At 42.8% G+C, this 22,111-nt stretch overlaps 1 protein-coding gene across 1 annotated transcript; it reads left to right on the top strand.

The window, feature by feature from the left end:
* The first annotated feature begins 12 nt into the window (after positions 1 to 12).
* LOC101167576 (ubiquitin carboxyl-terminal hydrolase CYLD) lies at positions 13 to 22,042 on the top strand. The gene is made up of 16 exons (XM_004079976.4): positions 13 to 520; positions 1,776 to 1,893; positions 3,266 to 3,423; positions 3,532 to 3,957; positions 4,536 to 4,641; positions 5,137 to 5,588; positions 11,381 to 11,546; positions 11,634 to 11,775; positions 13,431 to 13,553; positions 15,052 to 15,143; positions 15,231 to 15,294; positions 18,071 to 18,263; positions 18,835 to 18,943; positions 19,013 to 19,131; positions 20,563 to 20,770; positions 20,855 to 22,042. Exons 1-16 carry the CDS (start codon positions 350 to 352, stop codon positions 21,037 to 21,039), a joined length of 2,832 nt encoding a protein of 943 aa, XP_004080024.1. The 5' UTR covers positions 13 to 349; the 3' UTR covers positions 21,040 to 22,042.
* Positions 22,043 to 22,111: the final 69 nt, after the last annotated feature.

Here is a 22,111-nt window from a genome sequence, read left to right as displayed (position 1 = left end):
TGCGCCCCTGTCGGTCATCCGCTTCCTACTTCTGTTTGTTATTGCACGGAGTTGCTTTAAATGTTAGGGGTGTTGACACACAGCGGCGTACAAGTTTCAGAGTTTGTTAAACTTTGTGAGTTATCCGTAATAAGTTAAACATTTGCGGTTTTAGTAGGAGATATGCCGCGAGCTCGGCTCCGCGTGCCTGAATGGTTTAGCAGGCGAGACGTAAGTGAAGGAAGTTTGTCTTTGGTTACCTGTGAAGGAGCCGATAGGTGAGCAGCAGCGCTCATTGAAACAGTTTCTTGTCGGACGCCGTAAAACTAACTTTGGAGTGAAAACTCAACGTTTTGGACACTCGTCAAAGATGTCCGGAGCTCACGAACAGGAGAGGAAGCGGCGCCCCTCTAAAACATTTTTGATCTCTGCCGACCTTCGCGTCCATGATGCCATGGAAGGTTCCATTCTGCTGAAGCGGGGGTCATTTTGCCTGGAGCAAGATTTGGCCAAAAGCAAGACGGACCAGGCCTGGGTGAAGGTACATACACCTTTCCTTGTTAAACACAGAGGAGTTAAAACAAGCGTACATTTAAGATCTGAACTTAATAACGCAGTTTTTTGTAAATTGAGTGATACTAGCATCACACCTGTGAAAGGTTGTACGTAGGATGTATTCTATGACTGCTGAGAAACTTTCTCACTGTAAAAAACTTTTGCATAATGTACATTTTTCATACTTTCACCTGTTTCACCCATTCTGATATCACAAAATCATATTAAATATCCACTTTGTTAACTCCATCATTATTGCTTGGTTCCAATATTTTGCAGCCTCTGTTTTAAGTTTCTCTCTTTTTGATTTATCTTTTAGCATCTTCAGCTGTTCACGTGCATTTTCACTACTTCAGATTAAAGTCCCACTCCAGTCATCGTTTGACCTATTGTAAACGTTTTCCTAGAACCTCTTTAATTACGATTATGCCTTTTTTAGCTAAATAATAATAATAAACTCTTTCATTCATTAGAAATTCACCTCTTAGTTGTAGGCAGGACTGTTGGCGCGGAGTAAGCCTTCCCCCATTTCTCATCATCCATCTGTTTATGCACTCTCCCGCTATCTTACAGCCCCTCAGAACCCTAACCTATCATTACTGGTGCAACAAAAATGACGAGAAATATCAGAATTATCCATCTGTTCATGTCTAAGCCAGAGACCAGCTTTGATGGGGAAATCAAAGACATACATGGATCCATCTGTCTACAAGCTACTACAGGAAGCTTGTGGCTAGTAGCTTCTATGACACATCTGAAAGCTCTTTTCTATAGCATTATTGCATCTGCTTCTGATTTACAATATGATTAAAGAAATACTCAGAAATGCATTTTTAATCTTAATTTTCTCTACAATTTTCTCTTCCCATTCAAATGAATGGGAAGGTGTGTCCAAACTTTTGGTCTGTACTGTATGTATTCCATCATGAGAAAATTGCTACAAGAACATGTTAAAAACGCCCAAAACACAATTTTCATTGAAGTGGGTCTTTAAAATGAAACGGTAATTCATTAAAAGTTGTTTTTTTCTTATTTATAAGCTGTTAGAGGTAGGATGATATAAGAAGCTAACATTTAGTGTCTATTTCTTTAATACCACAAACTTTTCTCCTTTGACGAACCGAGTATCACTCTGGACTAGTCTATGTTGCTCCTCTTTATATAGATAGATACACACCCACACATACACACACACACACAAATGATATACATTTGTCCTCTGATTATCATCTATTCTTCAGGTGGTGGAGAATGACATCGTGCTAAAAGTAGAGAAAAAATACCTGGTTGAGTTACACCAGGGCCTCGCTGGCCTGCTGGAGCCTGTGGTGGATTTGGAAACTCGTGTGAACCTCATGTGTAAATATTACACACACGTACACACACACACACACACAATATTGCCACACATTTCCAAACTACTAAACTAAAGCAGTCAAAAAATATTTAGCTGTGGGCTTGAAGCTATTTTGTACTGCACTGCCAGTATCGCATGTTTTGTGGAACATCAAGACCTCTATCTCACTGGTCCCTGCGCCGCGGACGGGTACCGGTCCCTGGGCCACTTGGTACCGGGCTGCAGACAGAAAACAAATGCATAGGTTAACTTTCGATTTTTTTTATTTTTTATTTTATTATTTCTTCCCCCCGAAACTGACAGAAATTTTATTTTGGAAAACTACCGGATTCTGTTCACCACATCCGTCTGTCTGTCACGTAACTTTAAGCAGCTGCTCGGAATGCAAAGTTAGTAACTTAATAAAACGTATTTGGAAAGTTTCCTTGGGAAGGAAAGAGTCTGTGAGGAACCTGAAGAAGAGCCTTCGACTTTCAAGGAACATGAAGCTGCTGTTTACAGACGAGTTTTCTTCTAAAAACGGATTTATTGAGACAGAGACAGATGTTCTCAAGGACCAGAAGCTGAAATGATTGGGTCTCGAATGTTTCACACATGGAGATGATAAAGTTACAGACATTCATGTTTATTATTATAGTTAGAAAATATCAGTTTTTACGATGGTTGTGTCATTTTATTTTGCTTTGTTCATCACACCTTAAAAGTCGGACGTGGTTAAAGTTAGTGTCCGGTTGTTAGCATCCAGTCTGACGTCTTCATCTTAATCACAAAGTCTTAGTTTAAACCAGCAGCAAAAATTTGACAGAGGGTGAAGATTCACCCAAATAAAGTTGTCAACCTGAAGATGTTTCTGGTCTGAGGAAACTTGTAAAAGGGGGATTAATGGTAAATTAGACATCTATTAAGAAACTTTAGCACAGAAAATGCTCATCTGTTAAAAATAAATACTCTATGAATCAGGATTTATGTAAAAACAAAATATGAATAATCTTTTTGCTTTCAAAGGTGATCTGAGACTTGGTTGGGTTCTCAGTGTTATAATAATATTCTATGAAAGGAAAAAAAAACCTGGAATGTCAGTTTTATTGAATTTTTACAAAGTAACAATTTTCCTTCCCTGAATCCTCGTCATCTGCAAAAAAACAAAAAAGGGTTAGGCAAACTTCGACTTCATTCAGACCGGTCCATGAAAATGTTGTCTGACAATAAACCTGTCCGTGACCTGAAATGGGTTGGAGACCCCTGCTCTATCTGGTATCTCTCAAGTTTCCTCTGCTCCCCACCTCTGCACCTTTAGGTTCTTATATTTTGGCTTGGGTGGTGGGGGGTGTCCACAGCACTTGAAAATGTGAAGTCTGGGTTTCTTTATTCCAGATGAACCCAACAAGCTGCAGCAACTGGCATCTCTGCCGGTCAACACTCCGCTCTGGGTCAATGTGGGCCAGCATGGTGAGCTGGCAGAGGCGGAGCTTAGGTATGTGGGACCCCTGAGCAGAGGCAGCAACGCTGTGTACTTTGGGGTAGAGCTGAAGGTAAATCTACATCTTAACATCTTCTTAGTAAATGAGGTTTCCATGGTGAAGTGTCGTCATTCTTGGAATAACTTTAGAGAGACATTGAGGTCTCTTTTTGCCATTCAGGGTTCAGCAGTGGGCAAAGGTACCACCAACGGCACCCACAGGGGCCACCGCCTCTTCACCTGCCCCGACGCCTGCGGCCTCTTCGTCCCAATCAGCCATGTCCATCCCCGCACCTGGTCCCGCTCCAATGTCTTAGAAGCACAAGCGCGAGCTCAAGAGCGAAACCACCACCGCAGCAACGGGCGTGCCGCTCCGCCACAAAACCGCCGCAGCCTCCACAAGGCTCGCTCTGCACATCCTCAACACATCATCCCAGGTCCGGCAGAGCCACCCTCCACCCTGGCTCAGAACCAGGTTCAGGGCCCATTCCAGGTTGGACAGCGAGTGAGCGTCCATCAGGATGAAAACGTCTGTGCTGGGGAGGTGCGCTTCTGTGGGGCCCTACCTGGACGCTCCTCTTCTGAATTTCACGTTGGAGTTCTTCTGGTGAGTGTTTTCTCCATGGGGTTGTCTGCATTCATTTGAACTGTCAAGCTACGTTCACACTAGCCTAGGCACCGCACGTTCAATCAGCCACTTGCATTGAAACGACCATGTAAATGCGCCTTTCGGGCTTCCTTATTCAAAACTCTTGCGATCACGTGTCACTACACACATTTTTAGGACAGTTTTCAGGCTTTACGTACAAAATGCGCAGCCATTGAACACGCATTAAATGTTTAACCAGATCAAATGTTGACCAATCAGGGACTTGGATTTGGTAGTGACATGAGTGGTATCTTTTTCAAAACACAGATGTCCCAACCGTTTGAAAACTGATCATGAAGGAAATATTAAAAAAAAACAGTTTGTGGCCGACTGGAAATAAATGACACCAAATCTTATTTATGGGAATAGAACCGTAAAAGAAAAAGCCTGGGGAAAGATTCAAAAGATCTGCACCACTTTGACATTTCACACCAATCCTCTTCAAACTTCCCCATGTGAACATAACACTAAAGCGCTTTGACCTCCTCCTCACATGTTGCATACTTTTGGGGAGCTGACCTGCTCTTGCTCCTCAGGACGCTCCTGTTGGGAATTGGGACGGGACTTACAGGGGGGAGAAGCTCTGCCACATTCCCTCCAAGCTCTACGGACTCCTGCTGCCAGCCAGTGCCATTTCCCCGGGTAAAGTTTCCGACCCTGAGGCCGTTCACTACAGCATTTATTGTTCTTTGTTTTATTTCCATGTATGACTGGGAAGTAGAGGAACCTGATTTTCGCTATTGAAGAACATCTAAACTGGTTCTCCATCAGGTCATCTTGCGGTTCCTGTTTTTTTCTGAGCAGCTGCAGTTCAGAAGTTTTCTGTGTCTTTGAGGAGCTTCTTCAGTTCTATCTTCATCGAAACTGGTTGAGGGTCTAAGTGGGGGGGTTGAATTGTGTTTGTTGTTGTGTGTTGGGTGTGAGTGGACCCCCTTATCTCCTGATCAGACATGTCAAACAGGATGGGTGTAGTTCAGAGGGAAGACCAGAGAGTCTCTGATCACAGGATGGCAGGTCAAGTTCCCACTCCGACCACCGTGTGTGAAACTGTCCTATTGTGGGGGGGAGTGCTGGTTTGGGTTTGTACCTGCGCCCCACTTACACTCTGGTTCTGTCTGAACATCTTTGTGTCCTCAGAGCAAAACGGCCATCAGAAACCTCCTCAGCCTAAACCCCTTATGAAGCAGCCTCTGCCTCCTGCCACCAAGCCAGCCTCCACAACATTCCCTGCTGTTGCTCCCAAGGTCGCCCTCTTGCCCCCCACCAAACAGGGAGTCAAACCACCCCCCTTACCTCCACCAAAAGCCACACAGAAAGTACTGCCCACTCCTCCGGTCCCTCCCCCAAAACCCCCAAACCTGGCATCTGATTTGGAAAAGCTGCAGCCCTCCAACGGCGTGCACGGCCCTCCTTCACCGCTGACCCTTTCAGACGATGCAGAGAGCTCAAAGGAGGATGAGGAGGAGGAGCCAAGGAGCGACCTGGAGGTGGGCTCGATGGTGGAAGTGAATGACCCGCCCCTGTACGGGGTCATCCGCTGGATAGGACGGATCAGCGGCGTCCCTGAAACGGTGGCTGGGATCGAGCTGGTGAGGATGTTTTCATCTTAACTGATCCTAGCTGCTTATTGGATTATCAGTCTCCTGAACTGTGAGCTGGTTTAGGTTGGGGAAAAAAACTAAAGAAAAGATTTTACAAGTTAGGACAGTGGTCCCCAACCTTTTCTAGGCCACGGTCTGGATTAATGTCAGACAATATTTTCACAGGCCGGTCTGTAAGAGGCCAAAGTTGGTGTTTGATTTTTCTTTTTTTTTCTTCCAGAAAAAGCTTTTTTTTTTTAATTAAAATGCTCTTACATGAAATGAACAAACAGTTTTCCCAGTCTGAATACACCCTTAATCCAGGCTCAGTGTTGTAGAAATGACGAGGTGTTACAACACCTGACATTTACTACTTTAACTTCAGAAGCTCTTGAAGTTCTTGGACTTCCATCAAGTTTTGCCTGCGAGACACATCATCAGTTGTGTACCTCAACATCTTAGGGTGTTTCGGCCATTAATCACCATTCACCCTCCGCTGAGGTAGGCCCACCACAGATTGATCAAGCCTGGGTGTGTGTCTATGTGATGTCACTTCTCCTCAGCCACAGCCAATGGCTTCTCCTCTCAGCGGTGTCTATCAGTTCTCTGATAGCCTGTCTACGTGCCCGTCGTCTGACTCCAACTTCTCTAAGGAGCTTAGTAATTGTACTGGGCTCAAAGCCCCTGCATCCCACCTCCACTGGGCGCACCCTGATATTCCAGCCTGTCCTCTGCCGTCTTTCGCTCATAAGCTTGGTCAAAGGAGTCCTCCCAGGGAACTGTCAGTTTTATGATGTAGGGAAGTCAGCACAACTAGAGCAGAGAACAAAATGGCATTAATCCTATTTTGTTTTTTTAACTATTGATTTGAGTATTTCTCTTTAACTCAAACTCGGACTTTATTTATTTATTTATTTATATAGCGCCTTTCATTTCAGTTAAAAACACGAAGCGCTCAAAATTGCAGATAAAATTATCATGGAAGAAAAAAAGATGAAAATTACTCAAAAACAGAAAACGCAGGACAATCACACACAGATGGGACCCCTCCCTCACCAGATTCCTCCCTCCACCCACCCAGTTCCCTCAGTAGAACCCTGAACAAACAAAGACCTGGGGCCTCATTTATAAAACTTTGCGTAGGATTTGCGTCAGAAGTGGCGTACGGATGAAACATAGGATGTGCGTACGCACAGAAATATTCGGAGTTATAAAACCGTGCGCACGCACATCCTACGCATCTTTCTCTTAATAAATCACAACCAATTCTAAATGCTGCGCAGCTTTTGCGGCTTCATGACACGCCCATAGTTGCCCATAAATAGTCCGTGAAACGCCCACAAATTAATATTCATGGCTTGCGAAACCATGGCAAACACCGAGAGGAAATGAAAAAAACGTAACTTCACTCAATGTGAAGTAGAAGTTATCGTTGGCGAGGTGGAAAAGAGGAGAATAATGTTGTTTGGAGGGCACAGTGTGGGCATTACTAATGCCAAAAAGGCACGTGAGTGGCAAACGGTGGCAGACGCCTTAAATGCTGTAGCCTCACAACCTCGGACCGTGGCCGAAATAAAAAAGAAAAGGTCGGACATCAAAGTCAAGGCAAAAAAACGTCTAGCGCTGACCCCCCCCCCCCCCACACACACACACCCGTGTCTGCCACGTGTGTGTGTGTGTGTGTGTGTGGGGGGGGGGGGGCACCGGAGCTGACCCCTCCTGATGAGAGACTGGCGGCAATAATTGGGGAATCCCTTTTAAGTGGCGCAGGGGGCGCAGGGGGACACCGACGCGCCAGATGCACCGGGTGACACCCCCCCAAAAGCCTGCAGTGGAAGTCGGAACCGGCTCATAAGCCACTCGTCCTCGTTTGCCAACAAGTCTCCTTGCTGTCTAAAGATGCGTTCACTCCGAATTCTTCCATTTGCCACATCTTCTAAGACCGCAAGATCAGCCATTGTGCATCATTACGCGTTGTGATGGGGCATTTTATTTCCCTCCATTTAATTACATCTGACAAGCTACAGATGTCGGTAATAATCGACGTGGAAATGGGAAATTGATCAGCCCAAATGTAATTTCTTGTTGCTTTCTGAATGGTTGAGACATACGCCATACATGGTTTTATCAAAAATAAAACAAACTAAAGGCATATGCATGAATACCATAATTCTGTAGCTTATGAAGAAATGTTTTACTATGAAAACAACTTTCACTAGTGGACAATTAATGCATCTCTCTCTATCTATCCATCTGTCTGTCTAATTGCACCTATATCTGCTCCGCCAGACGGACACATTGACGGGAATGTCAGTTTTGTACATTATTTCGTTCTGTTAAATATATTATTTATGAGGATGAATTGCACAACATGCCAATATTGCAGAACATATTTCACTTTTCTTTTTGCAAAGAAGTGTTCATTTGAATTTCTGTTGTAATTTTCGTTTGATTTTTTTGTTTGTTTCACTGCTGATCGGTCCAACGGGTGTTTGTGTAGGCTGTTAATTGTAAGACTTGCTTTGTGAAGTCTTCATGTTATTTATGAGAGGCAGTATTGTCATTTTCACTTTCACGCGTTTCTTCCATCTGCCGACGGTGTCGCCGTTTCTCATTTCACCCGTTTTTGTGCGTACGCCTGGGTCAGAGCTTGCGTGAAGGACCGCACATTTTCCCGTCAAGTTTGCTTTTTATAAATCTCAACTATTGCGTAGAGAGTGGCGTACGCCTTCTTTTGTGCGTACGCAACATTTATAAATGAGGCCCCTGCAGCTTAAAGAAGGTCTTAAGACACATGGGTATTTTCTGTTCCCATCTTATTTAGCTTAGCTAATGGAAAATTCCACAAATAAGCAACTTTATTTTACTGAATCTTCATTCTCGGTCAAATATTTGACGCTGGTTTAAACTTTCTTTATACTCTTGCTTTTGTAAAGGACCCCTTAAAAGGTGATGTTTCCATTAACAAGCAAAGTGGAGGTTAACAACCAGATGCCATCTTCAGCCTCATCTGGCTTTTCAAGATGTGACGGATAAATACATTTAAAAAATGATACGTCACAAATGGCCAAAGTTCCGATGTTCCAATGGAACTTTATTAGCAGTGTCCTTGTAACATTAGAGTAAGTTAACACATATTATGCAGAGCGGGCTTGATGTGTGGGAACAACTACACTTTGTATTAGCAAAAGTATTGGCTCATCCATCCAAATGGTCAGAATCAGATCTCCTAATCACTTGGCCTGCCCACAGATGTATCAAATCAAGCACTCTGGCATGCAGACTGTTTTTACAAACATTTGTGAAAGAATGTTCCACTCTCAGGACTCAGGGAATTCCAGTGTAGAACTGTCTTAGGATGCCACCTGTGCAGCAAATCCAGAGGTGAAATGTCCTCGAAGAGTTTGAGAACAACAGCAACCACTGGACTCTAGAGCAGTGGAGACACGTTCTGTGGAGCGATGAATCACACTTTTCCATCTGCCAATCTGATAGGGGAGTCTGGGTTTGGGGGTTGCAGGAGAACAGTACATTTCAGACTGCATTGTGGTAAAAGTGAAACTTGGTGGAGGAGGAATTATGGTGTGGGGTTGATTTTCAGGAATTAGGCTTGTCCTCTGAGTCCCAGTGAAAGGAACTTTGAATGTTCGAGGATACCTAAACATTTTGGACAATTCCATGCTTCCAACCTTGTGGGAACATTTTGGAGCGGGCCCTTCCTCTTCCAACATGACTGTACACCAGTGCGCAAAGAGAGGTCCATAAAGACATGGATGACAGAGTCTGGTGTGGATGAACTTGACCGGCCTGCACAGAGTCCTGATCTGAACCCGATAGAACACCTTTGGGTTCATTGGTGAGTGTGTGACCTCACCAATGAGTTTTAGGAAGAATGGTCCAAAATTCCAAAAACAGACTCCTCAACCTTGTGGACAGCTTTCCCAGAAGAGCTGAAGCTGTAATAGCTGCAAAAGGTGGACTGGCATCATATTGAACTCTATGGGTTAGGATTGGGATGGCACTTCACTTCATATGTGAGTCAAGGCAGGTGAGCCAATACTTTTGGTAATATTGTGTATCACCAAAAATCCATATTTCATGTAAGATTCATGTTAAATCTGGGTTTCTTTTAACTTGACATCAATTGCTGATCATTTTCCTCACTTTTGTTTGGCCTAAGAAACTTTTCTAAGATGTTTGTTTTTATTAGCTTTGCTAGTGGGCTTTGCATTTAGAGGTCAAAGCAGAAAGTAATAAATGTTTTCAAAACATATGACCGACGAGAAGGTATAGACATGCCACAAGAGTAGCAGAATGCGGTGGTTTTCCAAAATAAAACTCTTTCTGAATCAGAGAATAAACAAAATGCTAATTACTGCAATATCTTATTTTTGTCTGTTAACAACTGATCCACGGACCGTCATGGGGGTTTGGGACCACTGAGTTTGGATTTTTTGGCAGATGTGAAACTACAGAAACCTATCATTCAGAGAGTCATAATAACCTTTCCTTTCACTTCACTTCACAAAAAGGCCGTCTGCTCTGCTTTGCATCCAAACCTGTTTGCTGACGTAAAGGCACAGAGTCTATGTATACATCCAGGTGTTAGAAAACATTGACACATTTATTGATGTGTCTAAAGCCATTTACACGGGCTTGTCTAACCTAGTTTCCGAGGTTTAACGGTGCAGCAGTAACCAAGGTTCCTCCTCTCTCACATTTTCATCTCCTTTCATCAAACAGTCATCAACTTTGTCTTGTTTGTGTGCTTGGAGAAATGTACAGAAACCAGGTTAGTGTGTCGTTGCAAACGTGTTGTGGTTTCTTCAGATACAGCTTTGAAGAACTTCATCATGTTTTCCTGCAGAAGGTGCTTTCTCCCTCACTGTGTGTTCTACTGTGTCTGCCTTAGCATCCTGGCTGAGGCTGAGGCCTTCGACTGGGCTCAATCTCCTGATCTCGTTTTCACTTCTAAAGAGTTATTCAGGTCTTTCATTGAAGGAAAATATAAATGCAACACTTTTGTCTTTACTCCAATTTGTTATGAGATGAACTAAAAGATCTAAAACGTTTTCTTCAAACACAATATAACCATTTCTCTCAAATGTTGTTTACAATTCTGCCTAAATCTGTATAAGGAGCATCTTTCCTGTGCTGAGAGGATCCATCCCACATCAGAGCTGTGCTTCATCAAGATGCCGTTTTTTTTGTTTGTTTGTTTGTTTTTAGGGGGGGGCGGCGTCTGAGGACTCTGAAAAACCAGTCAGTATCTGGTGTGACCACCACTTGCCTCATTCAGTGCAACATATGCTGTTCCTGGAAACATCCAGCAACTTTGCACAAAGATCAAAGAGAAGCGGACCAACATTCCACAATCAATAACCTGATCATCTCTATGTAAAGATGCATATGGCAGGTGGTGGTCACACAGGTATTGACCAGTTTATTGTCTAAGGCACACTTGTGCAATAGTCATGCTATCTAATTAGCGTCTTGATATGCCACCTCTTTGAGATGGGAAGGATTTTTCTTTTCAGCAAAGAAGTGCTCACTGTCACAGATTCAGATTTGTGAACAGTATTTAAGAAAAATTGTTATTTTGTGTTTGTAGAAGATGTTTCAGATCTTTGAGGTTATCTCATGACAAATGGGAGCAAAAACAAAAGTGTTGCATTTATATTTTTGTTAAGTGTTTTTTTTTTTTTTTTCATCCCTTCAGATTTAAATGACTGTGGTTTGATGGTCACACAGGATGTCTGTGTTTGTGTCTTTGTCTCTGCATGTGTGTGTGTGTGTGTTAGGACCAGGAGCTTTCTGCTGGAACAGACGGCAGCTACCTCGGGGAGCGACGCTTTCGTTGCCCTGCCAACAAGGGTCTGTTTGTGAAGCTTCGTAACTGTAGGCGGGATTCCAGATTCCCCGCCCCTGAAACGCCTGTCAATCAGGTGGAACGATGCAACTCCATAGGTATGACATCCCATTGGTTGTCGTCTCACCTGCTCAGGTATGTCTGCAGTAATGGATGCATTACTGTGGTCCTCTGTGTCTGTGAAGCCTTTGCAGAGTGGGGGAGCAAACGCGTGGAGGAGCACACTCCTCCTGTGGATGGAGATGAGGCCAGGGAGCTCTACCAAGGCTGGAAGAAAGGCATCCAGGGGCACCTGAACTCCTGCTACCTGGATGCTACCCTGTTCAGGTGATGTCTGTCCTGGCCGAATGCATTCATGCATCACATATTTGGCAGAGAAAGCAATCCGCAAACATTTCAGTTTAAGGAACAACATTGTGTCCTGTGCTGTAACAGTATAGGGTAGTTGCTGGCTCAGGTGTTCCCTCAAATGTCTGCTCAGATGTTCGCACAGGTATTAACACCTGCAAATGTTTTCACCAATCATCTTTCAGGTGTTTATCCAGATGTTAAACAAAGATGCTCTTATAAAATGTGTACAAATACTTTTCATAAATGTTCCTTTTGCGTTCCCGCAGATGTTACTGAAATATTTATTTTTCAAACGGGGAACATTAAGTATTACATTTGATGGTAAGCTCCTTACCCTCTTTCAGATTTTGTTTAAGAATGAATCTTTGTTCATTTGTGTCTCTTTTGGTCAGTTTTTTTTCTGTTAATATGTCTGATGGTTTACTGTCCTTTGATTTGCTTTTTGTTGTTCAAGTCTTTTGTCCCTCGTGCTAGTAAACTCCCTGACAAAGCAAGCTCATTGAATTTTAATTTTTGAAATGTGTATGCTTTTATTGTAGTAGATTTTAAATTCTGAATATTCTATGGATTTATTAAATATTTTAAATCATAGTTCACCATTCTTTTTAACAGATTTTGATATTAATTGTTTTTATGGCTTTATTCTTATTGTGTGAGGTAAATGCAAGCAGCGAGCAGCTTTTTAATTTCCTTCAGAATTAATAAAGCTGCTGCTTCTTCTTTTTTGCTTATATTTTCTGCCATCTGTTTCTAGTAAGAGGTGACCTTGAGCATTAAATGGCCCTCCAAATAGACAGCAATTACTTCTGTTATCGCTCCTACATCACACATGTGTGTCCTGATCATTATTGAACTTAAAGAGCAAATTTGCTGCTTCAACATGCCTAGATTTGATTTAAGACTTTCATTTAATTGTAGATTTTGGAATTTCCTACATCTATCTAGACTTTTCAGGAAATTCTGGATGCTACCATGTTCTGCTGACGCCTTCACTGTCTCTTATTCATGCATCACATATTTGGCAGAAATGGAGGAAGCCTTCTAGAATCTAGATTCACCCAGATAAGCATGGATCTATTCCAAATCCAGATCTGGCTCTAGTTCTGTCCAGATGAAGGTGGATACATCCAGAATCTATTTTTGGATCGAGGTGGACCCAGATAGGTTCTGTATCAAGATGGATCCATTTAGAGTCTAGATCTAAGCCTAGATGGATAGATTCTTGTACTACATGGACCTACCCTGTTCAGGCAAAGTTTTAACTATTTCTTGTAAACTTATCTCATATTTGGTATAAACAGACTGAACCATCTCTAATCTAGATCTATTTATATAAAGATCTAAAAGTACCTAGTTTAGGGTGGATTCACCCAGAATGTAACTAGATTTAGATCAAGATGAATCCACTTAGATCTAAATCTAGATATGGATCTAGATAGATCTAGATAAAAAGACGAAAAATAGAAGTGTTGGATTTGATGAGTGTAAGCTTTTTCTTGTGTGTTTGTGTGTTCTGAATTATGTTTTTGATTGTAATCTCCTGTCTTTAATAGTCAGAACATAAAAACGTAGAAGGTTCAGCTGCGCTTCGGCGCTGGCAGAATCCTGACGGTCCTGTTGTCTTTCTGCAGCCTGTTCTCCTGCTGCAGCTCGGCTGACTGGCTGCTGTTTTGGCCGTCTGACCCTGAGGAACACCGCAGCGCCGTTCAGGCTCAGGACCAGCTGCGCTGCGAGATCGTCAACCCGCTTCGAAGGTGAGCAGTAGGGCAGTCACACACAGTCAGCTTTCTAATTTTCTTTTTTTAGCACTTCTAAAACAACCACGTTATCACTGATTGAGTCATGAAATGAACAAACGACGCATTAATACGTTTGCTTCCTCTTACTATCTGTAAAGTTTGGAAAGAGCTTCTTTCATGTTTCTGTTTGTGCTCATGCTGAGCAGGTTCAGAGTGACGCAGCAAAAAAAAACACCAGATGATTATGATAGTTTCCTCTTTTACAATAGTGTCTTAGGCAGAGACAACAGATCACAATGATCCTGTTACTAAGTAGAAAACAGAATTCTCATCAAACTGTCCGTGTGATGTCATCAGCTCTGAACATTCCATCCATAGAAATCCATTTATGAACAGCAACAAAACACCAATCTATACATTTGAAAAAAACATGTTTAAAATCTGAGTGCAGTAAATAAATCTTAGCATAAACCTGTATACCATTTTTAAGACTTAGAAACTTCCGGATAGAGCTGGAACTAAGGGTGTAACAATTGGTTTTAATGATTCAGTTCCATATTTGTGTTTGCTGATTCGATCACTTTTGATTTTTTGAACATTTCGATTTAGAACTGACCTAAAATCAATCCAGAACATTTTTAGCCAAAACCTTCATCCAGTGTGACTCCTAGATAAATACTAGGATACTGAACAGTGCAGGTGAAGTTTTCCAGATTCCTTGCATCTCTTAAAGATAATCAAGTGTAAATTAAATGTGAACAAACTGGTAAAAAAGAACGAATGGAAAATCCATCCATATTTTAGTTTCCTGAAGTTCAGATCACTGTTGATTTTCCACATCAAAATAATCCAAAGGGAACATTTTTAGAACACACTGTTTGCTCACATGTCGTTGCTAAACTCAGTGTTTCCAAACATTGGACTGGAATGAAGGACTGATCCGTTTTTCTGGATTGTATGTGTTGTCTGCTGTGACGCACTTTGTCATTTTTAGGTTTTAGAAAAATAAAAACCTACCATGTCTCAATCCAGATGGTAATTTCCAATATCAAATATTGATTTATCTCATTTTGACATTTTTAATGGTACAGTTCGATTCTACCTTAGACAGATCGATCTGGTTGGATCCTAGAAATGGAAATCAATTCATTGATTTATCGAATTATCGTTACGCCCTGAGCTGGAACTGTTTCATTCCAGGATGTTTGGAACATCTGAGAGTCTGAATGTTTGTCAAAAACAATCAAATAAAAAGAATAGACAATAAAAGCAGACGTTAAATGCTAGCAAGTCTAAAACCAGTCTTGCAGCTGGAATTCTCTACATCCCATTTCTGGGAAATATTTCCATAAAAGTCCTCCGTTTGTTCTGAAGCTGTCCCTCGGATGATGGAGCAGCTCCACTGAAAGGCTTTTCACAGCATAGCAACAAATTTACAGAAGCTCTAAAGAAGATCATGCAGATTCTAATCTGATCTTCTTCTGTGTCTGCACACCTGCTTTCATCTCTGAAGGAACGGTTATGTGTGTGCCAGTAAGACCATGGCTCTGAGACGCATGCTGGAGGCTGCCAACAATGACGCCAGCTTCACCAGTCAGGAGAAAGGTTTGTATGTGCTGCAACCGGTTTTTAGCTCACATTCAGCTGTGAAAGAGAGGAATGCGGTCATGCTGCTCTCCTCCTGTCTGGCAGATCCAGAGGAGTTCCTGAACAAGCTATTCCAGCTCCTGAGAGTGGAGCCGCTCCTCAAGATCAGGTATCTGCTGCTGCTTTTGTCAGCCGTGCCCCCCCCCCCCCCCCCCCCCCCCCCCCCTGACTGTGCTTCACACCTCACTAAAAGAAAGTGCTTCACATCCGCCGTGCAGTGTCTTGCATAAGCGCGATCAGATCAGCCTGAAAAACTCGTAGGCCCAGACACGCCCAACACGTGGCCGGGGCATTTCCTAGTTACGGAGGGGGTTTCACCTGGACCCCAGAGGGCAGACTCTGAGTCTGCTCTGTTTGCAGTGGAAAATTAACTCATAAATGATGAAGCGGGGAGGAAGACAATAAAGGCTAAATCCAGCAAGAAGTTACAGGATTTTCAAAATAAAAGGCATTTGGATAAACTTGATCTTAGGAATTTTTCCTGAATGGCATTCCTGATCTGAGTTGTAAACAGAGAAAAACCGTGAGCACCTTAAAGCAGTGTTTTTCAACCTTTTTTGAGCCACGGCACACTTTAACCTTGACAAAAATCCCGCGGCACACCAGCATCCAAAAATTTAAAAAAAAGGAGAAACTCATAGTCTGTATTGATCTACAGCCCTTCCGCAATCTCACATACATTTTTTTGATAATTGTGGCAGAAAAGCTGGAAGTTGCAGCTGTTTTTTCCAAAAGATGTAATAAAAGTTACGTTAGAAGATTTGAAAACTGTTGATGCGTGTTCGTTGTGGTTTCAAGACATTTAACAAGGACGACTCTTTGTGCGCTGAGCCGCTGTCACTGTAACCCAATGCATTGGTGATGTAGTGCGAACAGCCGCCGAACAACAAACTGGTGTCTCTGAGCTTCATTGTTTTGTTCACTTTTTCCCACGGTCTGACACCGGATTCTGTGGAAAGCTACACCGCTAAAGATTAGCTTTAGATGGTATTTTTGTTAGAACTGAGAGACTTTACGAGCTAAATCGGGACAAGGAAGTGAAGACTTTAACCACTTCTGATTGGTCAGACTGATGACGTATGATTAAGTCTCCAAGAATGATTGGTGGAGACAGTTAAGGGGCGGGACTTTTCCAAAAACAGCTGAAGCTGCGGCTAAATCGCGGTACCGTCATTCTTATCAAAATGTCTTTAATAGAATCAAATAAACACAAAGAAAAAAGTATTTTATGATCTTCCATATTCCTAACTACTCAGTGTTTTATCAGGGCCTGTTTGGATGAACAAAGAGCTGATATCCTGGAGATGGGAAATGTTTTTAGATCAGTGAATGAGGGCAATGTCCCACGGCACACCTGACCATCTGGTGTGCCGTGGCACACTGGTTGAAAAACACTGCCTTAAACCAACGAGAAGCAACAATTCAGAGAGACCTTCCCCAGGAGGACACAAGACGTTCCCAGACCAGCAGGGAAATAATTTTTTCCACTGTGTCCTGGTTCTCCTGGTTGAGTCTCTGAAGGCATTTGAGACATTTGTGTCTAATTTTTGAGCCAATTATGGGTGTTGGACACTAATATGAAGGGACTCAGAAAATAGTTTATTGAAAGGCACCAAGCTGAGAGACAACAAGGTTTGTAGTAATGTTAAATTCTTTTCTGCAGTGTTAGAGAAGAAAAAGGGGAAACATCCCATAATACTTCAGTTTGTCTTGCTGTACAATTGATGTCTGCACAGGTGTTCTCTTAAGTCTGCTGTATCAAAAGAAATGCATGAGCAAATGGAAATCTGCCAATAGATCACAGTAGAAGTCTCTTTATTTCAGATCCTCTTTTGAGAAGTCATGGTGACTCACAGAGAAGTTTCCTGTTTCCAATTCACTAAAGCAAAGTTTAGACAAACATTCTAGTTTCTGTGGCAATACTGGAAATAATAGTTTTGAAATAATAATAATAAAAACAATAATGGTTGCTCTGCAGAGAAAAGTGGGCAGATCCTGAAAGATCTTAAAGGTTCCATTTTGGAGTAAAGCAAGAATTTTTATAGAATTAAGTCACTTTATGTGATAAATATTTTCTTTTTCTTCTTCTTCTTTTTTGTTTACAGTAAATGTAAAAAGTGTGTCTCAAAAAGCATATTTGTCATTTCTGCTGATGTGTCTCTACATCAGAAGCGAAAAAATTTCAACAAAACATGTTTTACTTTCACACCTACACCGGGTTTACACTGGCTGTGCAGTGCGTCTCTGTTGTGTTGCATTGACACAAAAAATTGAACATTTATTAATCAGTTGGAACGTTTACATCCCCTCCGTCATGTCTGCGTCTTAACCTCCGTCCCTTCGCAATGCAACGCTTGTTTTACACAGCAGTCCTTTTACCAGTCCATTCAGTTTTGGAGCAAAAATCCAGAGAAACAGGAAATGGGTCTGGATTACCAAAATAAAAACTTCCAATTGACTTTCAAAATTAAATTTCATTTTTAAGGTAACGCGCCCACGTGATAACGCATATCACTGCAGATAACACCGTTGTCCATTTTTCCCAGGGGGCGACAAAAGTTTAATTTTGGAAGTACAAAAGCATAACATCATTTATGACACAAAACGTGCATTTTACAAGGACTTAGTGACGAAAGAGAGCAGGACGAACTTTTGGACACGAGGGTGGCAGGACAAACCTGTCCTCTGGAAGTCAGTGGGGAGTTAGGGAGGGACCAGAGACGCAATAGAGACGATGCAAACTGACGGTCGTGAGACACAAGGGAGACGCACCGCAGACGCACCGGTGTACATCCACCGTCACAGGCATTTCTGCTGACAGTCTAACACACATTCCCACTCAGAACTGGGATCTGTCTTCTCTCAACCTCATCCTCCTTTGTCAGGTCGATGAGTCTTGACCCTCAGGAGTGCCACCTGTACCAGCTTTTCCCGCCAACACACCCACCGTCTCCGTCCTCTCCCACCTCCCCCGTTGAATCCCCCATCCCTCTGTCGTTGCCCCCGTCCTTGAGGGTGGCCAGCGTCCAGAACCTGCTAGAAACCTCTTTCATGCACACCGGGCTCAAGTTTGTTGAGGTAAAGCTCAGTTTTCAAGAGGGACTTATGGCAGTGTGAAAGGTTCAAAGCAGAAACCACAGAGGCTCTTTAGCAGGAAACCTGCAGCTGATGGTCTCATAAGGGGCAGAAAATTCACTGTGTGTCTTTCCTAAACTTTGTTTTTGGTGCTACGTTTACAAGCTAGACTATTCACATAAAATCTCAACATTTTATTCGGATTATGAGATTATTTCGAATGAAATCAGATTCTTGGCATGGATGTAGTCACCACGTCACATCTGGAATCATTTTTATCTATATGACAATATGAAACCAGACTTTTTGTTTTCTTTGGGAAAAGGATTTTGACACTTTAAACTGTTCTCATGGCTTTTCTTTAAAATACTCTGTTTTATCAGGATTAAAATAATTCTAGTTACTTGAATTTAACAGGTTTACCTTGGCTACCTGTAGTCTGTTGTTTTCCCACTCTGGTTTAACTTAAGTTTACTTTGGTTAAATCTGCTTACCATCAGAAAATAGCTTTTTTGAGAAGGGATCATATGTATCTGTTACGTTCAAGTTTAAGGTAAATTATGCCCCTCCCCAGGCCCCCTCCTGTCTCCTGCTGCTTATGCCAAGGTTTGGCAAGGACTTCAAAATGTTTGACGCCATCTTGCCCACGCTCAGTCTGGACATCACTGACCTCCTGGATGACAGTAAGAACCCAAGTGAGGAGCAGGTTCTGTCTGTTTCTCCGAGTCCGTTACAACCGTCCTCCTCTGCAGCTCTGCGGCAGTGCAGCATCTGTCAGAGTGTGGCGGAGTGGGAGTGCCTGCAGTGCTACGAGGACCCAGACATCACTCCTGGACATCTGAAGCAGTACTGCCAAACCTGCAACACTCAGGTACGACTCCAACCTTTCTACTGTTTCAAATCCCCCAGATGTCCTGCTGATCTTATTGTTCTGAATCAACACTCCTCATTTCTCTGACAGATTTGTTTTTTACTCAGGAATATCTTCTGACAGCGGTTGTGTCTCTGAGAAATCCTAAATGTTCTCCATGGTGTCTTCAACCGGTTCATTTCACTGGAACTGAGAGAGATTTCTTGTTATTTTTGGAGTTTCTGCAGTGCAGACAGCTGATCATTGCTTGTTTAGAGGAGATTTTGATGGATGTGTTCATGTGTTTGTAGATGTTGCATTCTGTTCGCTAACCTGCATGTCACCTGAATCAGCCATCAATAGTGAGAGAACAGAAGCTCACTAAAAACTGTCAGGGGGGAAAAAACTTTTTCTGAAGGATTGCTGTCATTTTCTCACAGCAAAACAGCAGCTAGATAACTAACTACATGTAAACATTGGAGAACATGTGACATGAGCTTCAGCTGCTCTGATAACCAGGATGGAGGATAAACCGCTAAAGGACAGAGGAGATGGTTTTGGATCTTTAATGAAGAACAAGCTGGGGCACCTTTTCACCTCCTGCCTGTGGCTAATCTTTAAACGGGTCAGGTATTCACGGGGGGGCTTGATACAAACTTGACATCAGTCTCTATTTTGCCCTCCCCTCCCCTTTGCTTTCTTGATATTGAAATTATGCACATTTGGGGTGGTAAATTGATTGACATGTGACCTTCAATTATCCAATTTAAGACATCTGAAGTGGGTGTGTTCCAACTGATGGATGCTTTTTTGTGTGTCAAATTTGGAAGGGAGAAGGTTCACAACAGACATGAGCCTGGAGCTGAAAAAACAGCTCAAAATCAGCAGGCCACATGATCACAGGGTTGGTCCATTTCCCATAATGCGCTCCGCCTGTTTTTCGGACATCCCCTTTCCCGTAGCTTTTGATTGACTGGACACGCCTGACTCAGGTAGTCACCTGTGGGTTAATCAGTGATGCCATGAAAGCCTGTCAACGGTGGCCTGGGGCTCTGGAGACTGTAACCTGTCGTTTTTCCTGTTGAGGTTTCCACCCTGCAGGCTGCTCACCTTGTAAGCCCCCACCACCACCCACACTCACACACCTCACCAGAGGTGCCCCACTGCCACAACATGGAGTAACTTAAAAATGCCCTATATGAGGAGACCGTGCTGCAGAGGGGAAAAAAAAAGTACCGTACATCTGGTTTTCTACGTTAATTCCATTTAGTTTATTTTCTGATTCCGAAGGAAGTTTTATACAGGAAAACCACCAGATTCTGTCTACCACATCCCTCTATGACTTACTTTTTATCCACTTTTTTAGCTGAAGTTCATTGACCAACTTTATAATTAACAGAAGTGGAGATGACTAAAAACCAGAGTAGATGAATGAAAGTGTTTGACCTCCAGGTTCACAGCCACAGGAACCGGCTGTCCCACAGCCCCGTGAAGATCGGGATCCCTGAAGGCCCGTGGTCAGGCCCTCTTATCTGCACCCGCCGCAAAATGTCTCTTTTCGCCGTGACGTGCATCGAGACCAGCCACTACGTGAGCTTCGTCAAGCACGGCCCCCAGCCCACCGACTGGCTGTTCTTCGACAGCATGGCTGACCGAGAAGGTGAAAAAAAATCTTGATCTGAACCAGAAACAAAAGGAAGTTCTGCTGAAGCATTCCTGTTGGTCTTTGACCCCCTCCCCCCAGGTGGACAGAATGGCTTCAATATCCCCCAAGTCAAGGCGTGTCCCGAGGTTGGCCGCTACCTCAGTCTCTCAGAGGAGGAGCTGAGCAGAGTGGACCCCGCCTCCTTGCGGGAGACGGTCCGCCGCCTACTCTGTGACTCATACATGTGTCTGTACCACAGCCCTGAACTCAGCCTGTACCGGTGATCAGCCATCCTGCAGACTGAGCAGCTGTACTCCGCCCTTCCTCTCTGCTGAGACTTAAAACATTGCTTTTCTCGTTTAAAGTGTGTGTGAGATGGGGGGGAGTCTGCAGATGTGGGGTGTGTCTTCTGAAACTGGGACCATGGTTCTTTCATTTTAAAGGACATAAAATCTGCAGTTTCACACTGACAATCAGAGAAACAGCATTTTCAATCTAAACAAACTAAATACCTTGTCCCAAAGGTTTGATGTTTTTATTTATTCTGTATATTTGTCAGCTGTAAATGATGGTTTGTCTGGAAACAAAGAGAGGGACCAGAGGAGGATTCCTGCATGGATTTAGGAAAGAGCTTGAGAGCAGCAGTGACTGTTGGGGATTACAAACGCTGGGATTTATTAAAGGAGTTTGTTGTTACTTCTAATGGGATTCGATGGTAAAGATAGATAGACAACTTTATTTATCCATTTGGGAGGTTCCCGCATGGAAACTGATTAAAGCTCTCCTCCCAGCTGAAAATGCACATGTGTGTCCAACACTGGATCATCAACCCAGACTTTACATTTTTTTTTTTTAAATCAAGATTGTACTTGGTTTATCCCTAGATGGGAGTTAGTTTAATCATTAATAACTGTCCAATTCATTGCACCTTCTGTGATCAGCGTTCACTCTATACCTGTATTGATTGTAGATGAAGCTGCTCTGCTCCAAACCAGCCACACAGCTGGAAGAACAAGAAAGCAGTAACCCTCAGGACGCGAGCCTTATGAGCAATTGTGAGCACAGCAGCATGCTGGGAAATATTTCCACAACCTTTAAAAATGTACATGTGCTGCAAAGTACCGCTGTGACTCACCAGAACCTGACCATAGAACTTGCACTGTTTCACAAATTTCTCAGAGTTTGTACAGAATTATGTTTTTGCGCACAGGTGTTTGAACTTCATAGATACTGACTTTGATTTAATATATAACAGCCACCGGCAAAAATAAAAGACTACCAAAAATATGAAATGACTCATTTTATTTATTCTTTTGTTTTTACTCCTATGAAATCCATGATAAAAAATTGTTGCTT

Source organism: Oryzias latipes, chromosome 18 (genome assembly GCF_002234675.1).
Source record: "Oryzias latipes chromosome 18, ASM223467v1".
Lineage (NCBI taxonomy): Eukaryota > Metazoa > Chordata > Actinopteri > Beloniformes > Adrianichthyidae > Oryzias > Oryzias latipes.
This window is presented reverse-complemented; position numbering and strand designations above follow the sequence as displayed.